The sequence below is a fragment of the Chiloscyllium plagiosum genome, unplaced genomic scaffold (assembly GCF_037043375.1).
Source record: "Chiloscyllium plagiosum isolate Xiang-an unplaced genomic scaffold, Cpla_swu_hap1 HiC_scaffold_16, whole genome shotgun sequence".
Lineage (NCBI taxonomy): Eukaryota > Metazoa > Chordata > Chondrichthyes > Orectolobiformes > Hemiscylliidae > Chiloscyllium > Chiloscyllium plagiosum.
In genome coordinates this window covers 84,035,374-84,047,418 of record NW_028270154.1, presented here as the reverse complement: position 1 = coordinate 84,047,418, position 12,045 = coordinate 84,035,374, and the positions used below count along the sequence as shown (strand labels likewise).

General features: G+C 44.7%; 1 protein-coding gene and 2 non-coding genes across 3 annotated transcripts in view; all 3 read left to right on the top strand.

Moving 5' to 3' along the window:
* Positions 1–8,293, top strand: part of LOC122556951 (sialic acid-binding Ig-like lectin 13) — a 74,906-nt gene extending 66,613 nt beyond the window's left edge. Inside the window, exon 10 of the mRNA XM_087995063.1 lies at positions 8,105–8,293. Within this exon, the coding sequence (XP_087851189.1) occupies positions 8,105–8,194 (90 nt within the window). The 3' untranslated portion in view covers positions 8,195–8,293. The remainder of the gene's footprint in view (positions 1–8,104) is intronic.
* Positions 2,628–2,700, top strand: trnav-aac (transfer RNA valine (anticodon AAC)). Its single transcript has one exon. It is a non-coding gene; the product is annotated as a tRNA-Val (tRNA).
* trnan-guu (transfer RNA asparagine (anticodon GUU)) lies at positions 2,721–2,794 on the top strand. The gene has a single exon. It is a non-coding gene; the product is annotated as a tRNA-Asn (tRNA).
* Positions 8,294–12,045: the final 3,752 nt, after the last annotated feature.

The window sequence follows — 12,045 nt, the reverse complement described above, 5'->3', positions numbered from 1 at the left end:
GGATATGGGCCAAAGATAGATATATGATGTTAAACTACAAATCAGCCATGATCACATTGAATGCCAGAACAGATTCAAGGAACCTGATACAGGGCTTGTTGTGTATAGAGAAGTGGAATTACCTCCATTCCTGTTACAATTGAAACTGAGAACTGTTCGGAGATTGTTAGTCGGGGAGTCTTGGGGTATACGGTGGTGAGCAGAATGTGTGAAAGTAGTTGTGCAATTGGTGAAATACAACATTTGAAAATGAGTTCAGTAATGTTAGAATCCCTACAGTGTGGAAGGCTATCGAGTACACAGCGCCCCTTTGAAAAGCAGCACACCCAGACCCACTCCCCCAACCTGTCCCCATATTACTGCACATCCTGTGGCTAATCCACTTAGCGTGCACTCCCTGAAAAAATGGGCATTTTAGAACAGCCAACCTACCCAAACCTGCAACACAGAATAGATCATGCGGCCTGGTCTAACTGCCCCCTACACCAACTTTATACCAGTTGAGGCAAAGGCATTTTTCTTTCTTCGAATCCCTACAGTGTGGAAGCAGGCCAGTTGGCCCATCAAGTCTACTCTGACGCTCTGAAGCATATCCCACCCATACATGCCCCAATCCCTGTAACCCTGCATTTCTCATGGCTAACCCACCTAGCCTGCACATCCCTGAACACTACAGGGCAACTTAGCACACCCAATCCACCTGATCTGCACGTCTTTGGATTCTGGTAGGAAATCCACACAGTCACAGGGAGAATGTGCAAACTCCACCCAGATTGGTCGCCCAGAGCTGGAATCGAACCTGGGTTGCTGGCACTGTGAGGCAGCAGTGCTAACCACTGAGCCACTGAGATGCCCTGATGTTGATGATCTGTGTGAAGTAATTGAAATTCCTGGGAAGAGATTCTTGCTGTTGAGTGCCACAGCTATTTGCTCACATTACCTTCACAGTTAAAAATCACACGGTTAAAAATCACACAACACTTGGTTGTGGTCCATCAGGAGTTGTGTGATTTTTAACTTTGTCCACCCAGTCCATAACCGGCCCCTTTACATCATGGCTCCCTTCACGCAGTTAATTTCAAAGGACCTCTTTGCTCTCAATGCAGAAAGAATTTTTCCAATCCACGCCTGATGCTTTAGATATGTCTTTTGTACAATGGCAGAGAACATTTGATCCAAGCACCGTAATTGAGAATTCTAACTGCTCATATTCTTTTCAGTACCCATTTCTATGACCTGCTCCAAACAGAATGGACCTCTTTTCTGTGTTGCAGAGAGTACTTGGTTTTAGACTTTTCCTCTTTCATATTAACTATGACTGTCACCATTTACCACTCATTTCTTCTGATTCCTGAGCGCAAAACATTTCAGTAAATCATGATTGAAAGCACCCCATGCCTTTATTATCCATAAACTTGATGTTGAGTGATTTGTTTTAAACTTTATTCATTCAGTCAAGAAGTTCCATCAATGGCCAATCTACTTTTAATTTTTACGAAAACAGGTGAATATCCAAGGTCTTTTCCCAAGGTGGGGGAGTCCAGAACTAGAGGCGATAGGTTTAAGGTGAAAGGGGAAAGATTTAAAAGGGACCTAAGGGGCAATTTTTTCACACGAGGGTGGTGCGTGTATGGAATGAGCTGGCAGGGGAAGTGGTGGAGGCTGGTATAATTCGACCATCTAAAAGGCATCTGGATGGGTATATGAATAGGAAGGGATTAGAAGGATATGGGCTAAATGCTCGCAAATGGAACGAGTTTAGGTTGGGACATCCGGTTGGCATGGATGAGTTGGACTGAAGGGTCTGTTTCCGTGCTGTACATCTCTATGACCCTACTACTGTATATTTCACCTGAACTCTATTGCTCATTGTTTTAAACATGTCATTTTGCTTTTCAGAGGCAAATGTAATTTGCTTTAAGCCATGTTCCTGAGAATTTCATTCTGTCTGTGAGAAGAGGGCTGTAATTTGTTTATTTAATGAGAAAATGGGACAAGCACAAAGTGAATGGCAGTAACAGGGAGGCACACAGAAGAGTCAGCACTGTCTGAAGGGAATGCCTATTGCTGACACATCCTTCTTGGAGCCAGTACAGAATCGAGCTTTTAAGGAAGGTCAAAGACAGAGGTATAAGGACAGTGTTTGAGGGAATTTCAGATCTCAGGATACATAGGTGGCTGAGGAATGTCCACCACTTGGTGGGTTTAGGAAGAGGGAGTTCACACAATGCAGAAATCTTCCAGAGAGTTGTAGGGCTGGAAACAGTCATGGAGATGGAGAGGGGCAAGGTTGCTGTGGGATTGGAACATGAGGGGTAATCACCTTGAAATCACCAGGAGCTCATGGATAAAGGGTGGATGGGACTTGATATGAGTTGGAATGTAGGCAGCAGTGTTTTGGGTGGGCATGAGTTACAGAGGGTGGAAGATGGAAGGCCAGTCAGGAGGATCCAAGATGGAGGAGGGGAAAAATTTCTGGCTGGAAGAGCTGCTCCCTTTTTTGAGGTATTTTAGGTGTTGGAGGTGATTTCCTTGAATTCCAGGAGCAGCAATTACTGTTTTATATGCTGTTGCATTGTTTTGGAGCTTTGGGGGAAAAAAAGTCAAAACAACAGCTCATTTAGGTGGTTTCCGTAGTGTAGTGGTTATCACGTTCGCCTAACACGCGAAAGGTCCCCGGTTCGTAACCGGGCGGAAACAGTGCTATTTTATCGGTGCCTGTCTCTGTGGCGCAATCGGTCAGCGCGTTCGGCTGTTAACCGAAAGGTTGGTGGTTCGAGCCCACCCAGAGGCGGTGTGTTCTCTGTTCTTCCTTGGCTTCGAAGCCGTGTGCTTTGTGGGCGGCATGGTGGCACAGTGGTTAGCACTGCTGCCTCACAGCGCCTGAGACCCGGGTTCAATTCCCGCCTCAGGCGACTGACTGTGTGGAGTTTGCACATTCTCCCCATGTCTGCGTGGGTTTCCTCCGGGTGCTCCGGTTTCCTCCCACAGTCCAAAGATGTGCAGGTCAGGTGAATTGGCCATGCTAAATTGCCCGTAGTGTTAGGTAAGGGGTAAATGTAGGGGTATGGGTGGGTTGCGCTTCGGCGGGTCGGTGTGGACTTGTTGGGCCGAAGGGCCTGTTTCCACACTGTAATGTAATGTAATCTAATCTAATCTAAAATCTAACAGCAGTTTAAAAGGGAGAAGAGCAGACAAAGGACAGTGAGGACAGTGCAGGAGAGAGAGAGAGAAACTGCACAGTTACTGCCTTTGCTGTTTGAATTCGTGTATCGCTGGACATCAGAGTGCATCTGGGAAAATTAACAAACAGTGAAATTCACAACTAATCTGAGAGGAACTGTTGGGCGAAATTCACAGCACAGACTCAGATAAGTTAATTGCTGTTTTAAGTCTGTCCAAGAGAAAGGCTGCAGTCGTGGGTACAGTGGATTCTTTCTTGATTATATGTTTTTGGAGGTAACTCTCTTGATTAAACTTAAAATATAAGCCATAGCTATTAATTTAACCTGGGGCAATGTTTGTAGAGGAATAAGATGGTGTTGTTTTCTGGGGTCTGTAGATTGTGAAGGAGCAAAAATGGCCTTTGCAGTGATATGTACTTCTTGTCAGATGTGGGAGTTTAAAGAGAGTTTAAGGGTTACTGCGGATTATATCTGCCATAAATGCTATTGGATGTGAATCTTATCAGATCGAGTGGATCGGTTGGAGAGACAAATAGAAGCGATGAGGAATTTGCAACAGCAACAGTATGTGATGGATGGCAGTTATAGGAAGGGGGGGAAAGTCTCAGATACAGTCACATAGATGGGTTAACTCCAGGAAGGGTAAGAGAGGTAGGCAGCTAGAGCAGGAGTCTTTTGTGGATATACCCATTTCAAATAGGTATGCTGTTTTGGAAAATGTAGGGAGTGATGGATTCTCAGGGGAACGTAGCACGAAAAGCCAAGTTTCTGGTATTGAGACTGGCTCTAATGCAACGAGGGGTACGTCGGCTTCCAAGAGATCAATTGTGTTAGGGGATTCTGTAGTCAGAGGTACAGATAGACGTTTCTGTGGCCAGCAGAGAAAAAGCAGAATTGTCTGTTGTTTCCCTGGTGCCAGGATCAAGGATGTCTCAGAGAGGGTGCAGAATGTTCTCACGGGAGAGGGGCCAGCAGGAGGTCACTGTCCACATTGGAACCAACGACATTGGAAGGGAAAAGGTTGAGATTCTGAAGTAAGATTACAGAGAGTTAGGTAGAAATTTAAAAAGGAGGTCCTCAAGGGTAGTAATATCTGGATTACTCCCAGTGCTATGAGCGAGTGAGGGCAGGAATAGGAGGATAGAGCAGATGAATGCATGGATGAGGAGCTGGTGTATGGGAGAAGGATTCACATTTTTGGATCATTGGAATCTCGTTTGGCTAGAAGTGACCTGTACAAGAAGGACGGATTGCACCTAAATTGGAAGGGGACTAATATACTGGCAGGGAAATTTGCTAGAACTGCTTGGGAGGATTTAAACTAGTAAGGTGGGGGGGTGGGACCCAGGGAAATTGTGAGGAAAGAGATTGGTCTGAGACGGGTACAGCTGAGAACAGAAGTGAGTCAAACAGTCAGGGCAGGCAGGGACAAGGTAGGACTAATAAATTAAACTGCATTTATTTCAATGCAAGGGGCCGAACAGGGAAGGCAGATGAATTCGGGGCATGGTTATAACTTGGGACTGGGATATCATAGCAATTACGGAAGCATGGCTCAGGGATGGGCAGGACTGGCAGCTTAATGTTCCAGGATACAAATGCTACAGGAAGGATAGAAAGGGAAGCAAAAGAGGTGGGGTGGGGGTGGGGGGGGGGGGGGTGGCATTTTTGATAAGGGATAGCATTACAGCTATGCTAAGGGAGGATATTCCCGGAAATACATCCAGGGAAGTTATTTGGGTGGAACTGAGAAATAAGAAAAGGATGATCACCTTATTGGGATTGTATTAGAGACCCCCCAATAGTCAGAGGGGAATTGAGAAACAAACATGTAAAGAGATCTCAGCTATCTGTAAGAATAATAGGGTGGTTACGGTAGGGGATTTAAACTTTCCAAGCATCGACTGGGACTGCCAGAGTGTTAAAGGTTTAGATGGAGAGGAATTTCTTAAGTGTGTACAAGACAATTTTCTGATTCAGATGTGGATGTACCTACTAGAGAACGTGCAAAACTTGACCTACTCTTGGGAAATAAGGCAGGGCAGGTGACTGAGGTGTCAGTGGGGGAGCACTTTGGGGCCAGCGACCATAATTCTATTCGTTTTAAAATAGTGATGGAAAAGGTTTGACCAGATCTAAAAGTTGAAGTTCTAAATTGGAGAAAGGCCAATTTTGATGGTATTAGGCAAGAAGTTTCAAAAGCGGATTGGAGGCAGATATTCGCAGGTAAAGGGATGGCTGGAAAATGGGAAGCCTTCAGAAATGAGATAACAAGAATCCAGAGAAAGTATATTCCTGTCAGGGTGAAAGGGAAGGCTGGTAACTATAGGGAATGCTGGATGACTAAAGAAATTGAGGGTTTGGTTAAGAAAAAGAAGGAAGCATATGTCAGGTACAGGCAGGATAGATCGTGTGAATTCTTAGAAGAGTATAAAAAAAGTAGGAGTATACTTAAGAGGGAAATCAGGAGGGCAAAACGGGGACATGAGATAACTTTGGCAAATAGAATTAAGGAGAATCCAAAGGGGTTTTACAAATATATTAAGGACAAAAGGGTAACTAGGGAGGGAATAGGGCTCCTGAAGAAGGGCTTATGCCCGAAACGTCGATTCTCCTGTTCCCTGGATGCTGCCTGACCTGCTGCGCTTTTCCAGCAACACATTTCCACCCCTCAAAGATCAGCAAGGTGGCCTTTGTGTGGAGCCACAGAAAAAGGGGGAGATACTAAATGAATATTTTGCATCAGTATTTACTGTGGAAAAGGATATGGAAGATATAGACTGTAGGGAAATAGATGGTGACATCTTGCAAAATGCCCAGATTACAGAGGAGGAAGTGCCGGATGTCTTGAAATGGTTAAAGGTGGATAAATCCCCAGGACCTGATCAGGTGTATCCGAGAACTCTGTAGGAAGCTAGAGAGGTGATTGCTGGGCCTCTTGCTGAGATATTTGTATCATCGATAGTCACAGGTGAGGTGCCGGAAGACTGGAGGTTGGCAAACGTGGTGCCACTGTTTACGAAGGGTGGTAAGGACAATCCAGGGAACTATAGACCAGTGAGCCTGACCTCGGTGGTGGGCAAGTTGTTGGAGGGAATCCTGAGGGACAGGATGTACATGTATTTGGAAAGGCAAGGACTGATTCGGGATAGTCAACATGGCTTTGTGCGTGGGAAATCATGTCTCACAAACTTGATTGAGTTTTTTGATGACGTAACAAAGAAAATTGATGAGGTCAGAGCAGTAGATGTGATCTATATGGACTTCAGTCAGGCATTCAACAAGGTTCCCCATGGGAGACTTATTAGCAAGATTAGATCTCATGGAATACAGGGAGAACTAGCCATTTGGATACAGAACTGGCTCAAAGGTAGAAGACAGAGGGTGGTGGTGGAGGGTTGTTTTTCAGACTGGAGGCCTGTGACCAGTGGAGTGCCACAAGGATCGGTGCTGGGCCCTGTACCTTTTGTCATTTACATAAATTATTTGGATGCGAGCATAAGAGGTATAGTTAGTAAGTTTGCAGATGACACCAAAATTGGAGGTGTAGTGGATAGCGAAGAGGGTTACCTCAGATTACAACAGGATCTGGACCAGATGGACCAATGGGCTGAGAAGTGGCAGATGGAGTTTAATTCAGATAAATGCGTGGTGCTGCATTTTGGGAAAGTAAATCTTAGCAGGACTTATACACTTAATGGTAAAGTCCTAGGGAGTGTTACTGAACAAAGAGACCTTGGAGTGCAGGTTCATAGCTCCTTGAAAGTGGAGTCGCAGGTAGATAAGATAGTGAAGAAGGCGTTTGGTATGCTTTCCTTTATTGGTCAGAGTATTGAGTACAGGAGTTGGGAGGTCACGTTGCGGCTGTACAGGACATTGTTTCGGTCACTGTTGGAATATTGTGTGCAATTCTGGTCTCCTTCCTCTCGGAAAGATGTTGTGAAACTTGAAAGGGTTCAGAAAAGATTTACAAGGATGTTGCCAGGGTTGGAGGATCTGAGCTACAGGTAGAGGATGAACAGGCTGTGGTTGTTTTCCCTGGAGTGTCGGAGGCTGAGGGGTGACCTTGTAGAGGTTTACAAAATTATGAGGGGCATGGATAGGATAAATAGGCAAAGTCTTTTCCCTGGGGTTGGGGAGTCCAGAACTAGAGGGCATGAATTTAGGGTGAGAGGAGAAAGATATAAAAGAGACCTAAGGGGCAACGTTTTCATGCAAAAGGTGGTACGTGTATGGAATGAGCTGTCAGAGGATGTGGTGGAGGCTGGTACAATTGCAACATTTAAGAGGAATTTGGATGGGTATATAAATAGGAAGGGTTTGGAGGGATATGGGCTGGGTGCTGGCAGTTGGGACTAGATTGGGTTGGGATATCTGGTCGGCATGGACAGGTTGGACCGAAGGCTCTGTTTCCATGTTGTACATCTCTATGACTCTATGACATGCACTTTCAGATTGAGAGGTGACACAAAAATTGATGAGGGTTTCAGATGTCACTGGGCCTTGCCAAGGGCAGAGACTGAGGACAACTTGATGGAAGTTTATAAAATAATGAAGGGCATAAATAGAGTTAGTGGTGGTTATCTTTTCCTTGGGTAGGGGAGTTCAAGACGAAGGGACCAATTTTAAAATGACATGAGGGGAAAATTATGTGCACAGAGGGTGGTTCACGTGTGGAATGAACTTCCAGAGGAAGTGGTGGATGTGGGTATAATTGCGACATTTAAAAGACATTTGGTTAAGTACATGAATACAAAAGGTTTGGAATGGCATGGACCAGGAACAGACACATGGGACTAGTTTAATTTGGGATTATGGTTGGCATGGATTGGTTGGACCCAAGGGTCTGTTTCTGTGCTGTATGCATCTATGACTCTTCATTTCTACAGATCTAAAAAATTTTATCATCCCACCCATAGGAAAGGCAAGTTGCTCAATCCGTCGATAATGCAGTGTATGATTATGTGGACAAAAACAAACAATCCAGTGCGGAAACAAGCTTCATCTAAAAAGATCAAGAAGGCGCTGTATAATATGCCTGTGTAGTGTTTAAGAATAATCCTCTTGATTGTAAAGCAGTGAACCACTAAGCAGAATAAATAATTTGGGAAAACGCAGCTCTGAAATAAAGGATTATTGTTTGAGTCGGGTAGTTGGATTTTCATCCATATCATTTTGTTTTTATCAATTCCTGGGATGTGAATGTCGCTAGCTGGGCCAGCATTTATTGCCCATCCCTAATAGGCCTTTTTATTCAAGATGGCCGTCTTCATCTTGATGGCGTAGGGAGGCGGAGTCAGTGGTGATGGTGTCTGTGTTGGCAGCAAGGCAGTGGCTGCAGATTGGTCCAGTTGGTGAGCACAGAGCAGGACTCTACCTTCTCACGGTCTGCTCCTGGGCCTGGCCAAGATGGCCATTAACAGGCCCAGGCAGCGGGTCACGGAGGGGCTCATTGTTCCTGACTGTCTGACACTCTCTCGCGGCTACACCTGTACTCAGGTATCTCTAGACCAGGAACACTCAGTGCTCACCAGCCCGGTCAAGGGAGCTGTGGGGGGAGCTGGAGTGCATCTTTGACCTAGATATCGACATGTTAATTTAGCAAGCTTTTGTTCCGTCGTATACATTTTCATTAGGCTTTTTGAATTTGTGTTTGCTTTCGGTTTGGTGCCCAGGCAAGGGCCGTTCCATTTTGCCACGATATCGATTTGCAAGGATCAAGGCAGCTTGTGTTTTAACCCATTGTTGCCCCTGTCCCGGTAGTGTTAATTGGGAACAGAGCTAAAGAGAATTTTCTTTCCAGTTACATCTCGTTGTCCCTATCCCAAGATGGGGATAGAAATGAAGTAACATCTTTTATTGTTTTCTGAACCAGAGGAACTTTATTTTGTGCTAAAAGTGGGACTCTGGCGGAGGTATCGAGAAGTTGGCTATCGGTAGTGATAAGGCGGTCCTAGCAGGAGTGACGGCTGGGGAGAGATACATGAAGGAGAAAGATGGACTCTCTTTAAGTTATATTTTTCACTTTATTTTTAAATTACTGGTGCTGTAGCATGGCACTTTCCTCTGTATTTTATCTCAAATATACAATAAGCAATTCAATTCAGAAGTTGGCAGTGAGCTGCATTCTTGAATCTGTGCTGTAGACCCAAATGTCAATATGGAATGAGTTCCAGGAAATTGACCAAGCTACATCATAGAAACAGTGATGTATTTCCAGGTGAGGATGTTGCATGACCTAGAGGGGATATGATACTGCCATGACACTGAATTACTTATGGACAGATTAAAACTTTTGGTAAAATAGTTTAATTTTGGGATAAAACAAAATAAAATAAAATGCCAGCCAAAAATGAGCCCTGGCTGACAGATAGAAAAAGGAGTGTCAGAGGCACTGTTCACGCTGAGAGCTGGCTCTGAAGGAGTTGGCTCAGTGTCAAGGACTCTCCACATTCCGGGATATTTGGCCTTGGACTTTCCTCCAAGATGGACTTCGGGATACGTGCCAATGCAGAGTGGCTGAGCAGAGGCTGATAGCAAAGTTCAGTACCCAATGGAATGGCCTCAACTGGAACCTGACAGATGACCCCACTGCACTACACACACACACACACACACATACACACACATACACACATACACACACACACACAGACACATACACACACAGAGACACATACACACACACAGACACGTACACACGCATGCATAGACACACACACGCACACACATAAACACAGACACACGTACACACACACACAGACATGCATACAAACTCACAGACCCACACACACACAGACATACACGTACACATACGTACACACACATGTACACACACACACAGACACACACAGACACACACACACATAAGCGCTCTCTCATATGCAAACACAAACACCTTCCGTACACACACCGACACATGCACCCTCTCACACATACCCCTCACACTCACACTCACACTTAACCAAGCTTACACACACATACACTCACACAGACACACACAGACACAAACACACTCTATCACGTGCACTCATATCCACACGTACACACTCATATGCACCCTCAATCTGTCACCCCCTAAATGCACACATATATAAAAGTATGGGGTGAATTTGTTTTTGCAGAGTTACTGTGGGAAAAGGTCTGCCACCCTGCCAACCCACAATAGGCTCACAAAAGCAAAATTGGCCAAACTGTACTAAAACACCCAGAATGCCTCAGCTGGGACCAAGCAGGCTGACAAGTGAAACTAGACAGCACTCGCAGACAAGGGAATACACTTCAAGCTCTCACTAACAATGACAGACCACCACAGCAATCCCAAAGCCCTGAGGGCAGTTTCACAACCCAGCAATACCGAAGCCATACATAGAACAGGTCAGGCAGTGAGGCACCAGCACCAGCAAGGGCATTATTCCCAGGATAAGACTATGGAAGCACCTCACCACTTCAGAGAAGACATTAGCACCTACCTGCAAGGAAGAATGGAGGCTCCGGATCCATTGATACTGTTTTGTGTAAAGAATTAGGATATTCCCCCGGTAATTGTTTTCCGATTAGCATCATTGTGACTAGATTACTCCATTTCCAGATACATTCCAGATACATTGTGTTTCCCCCATTTCTAATTAGCCTCATTGTACAGGATTATTATAAAAACTGGCTTCATCCTCAGCTCGAGGAAGAGAAATTCTGATCTACCTGCACAGACTCTCAGTGCTGGGTCAGCCTCCTCAATTTCTCTTCCAGGGATATAACTTGTAATAAACAGCATGTCAATTTCACCCGATCTGGTTTCTGTGGTTCTCTGCTTCATTGGGCAATTTTGTCACAGTTCCATGTAAAACTCTGTAGAACTATACAGAGGGTTTGTCAGTCTGACCTAACACTGGGACACAGACAGACTTCACCTATTGCTTAAAAAGCTGACCTATGTTGAGAATGTAATTTAAAAGAAGTTCTGGGATTTACATATCAAAGCACATATCCCATTACAAAAGATGTAAGTTTTATTCTAAGATTGTTAACTGTATCACATCTCCATGATACAGGACTCCTTTGGCTATAAATTCTGAGAGCATGATCTTAACCCCTACAGCTACCTGATGAAGGAGCGGCGCTATGAAAGCTAGTCCTTCTGCTCTCTGGGTGGTCCGAAACCTGTTGATCTTCCAGCTGAAGGAGTTGACCCCGACTGAGTGTTGCAGACTGGCACATTCCAACGTCCAGGGCTACGTGTTGAGGGACACGCTGAAGCTTGGGGCAGCTGCCGCCAAGGTGCAGTGGGGAAAGACCACTGTGTAACGTCTGTCTGTCTGAGAAGAACAGGGGGCCCACGCAGTCATTTGGTCTCTGCTGACGCCTCAACTAAATATATGGACATATGATTGATAAACGTACAGATCTGTATAAATTCTGATCTCTGTATGCAAATGTTTACATATGTATGGCACGACCAACTGTACAGACCATCAAAATATTTTATGAATAAAGTATATTTTTGAAACTAAAAAAAGGTCCTTCCAAATAAACTTGGTGGACTATAACCTGATGTGTGATTTTTAACCATGTAAATAAAGGGTGACTTGGAAATGGGATATCGGCCTCTGTGGAGTTATTTCAGATATATTTTTCGATTATCTTGGTATTTTCCTTAATGTTTCCCACCAACATTTTCTCATGCTCCCTCTTTGCTCTCCTAATTGCTTTCTTGTTACCCTCTGCACTCCCTATACTCTGCAGGGGCCTCAATATTTTGTTTCCTTTGCACCTGTCACATGCCTCTCTTTTCCTTTTTACCCGATTCTGAATATTCAGAGGTATCCAGAATTCTCTGGGCTTGTTACTCCTACATTTTACT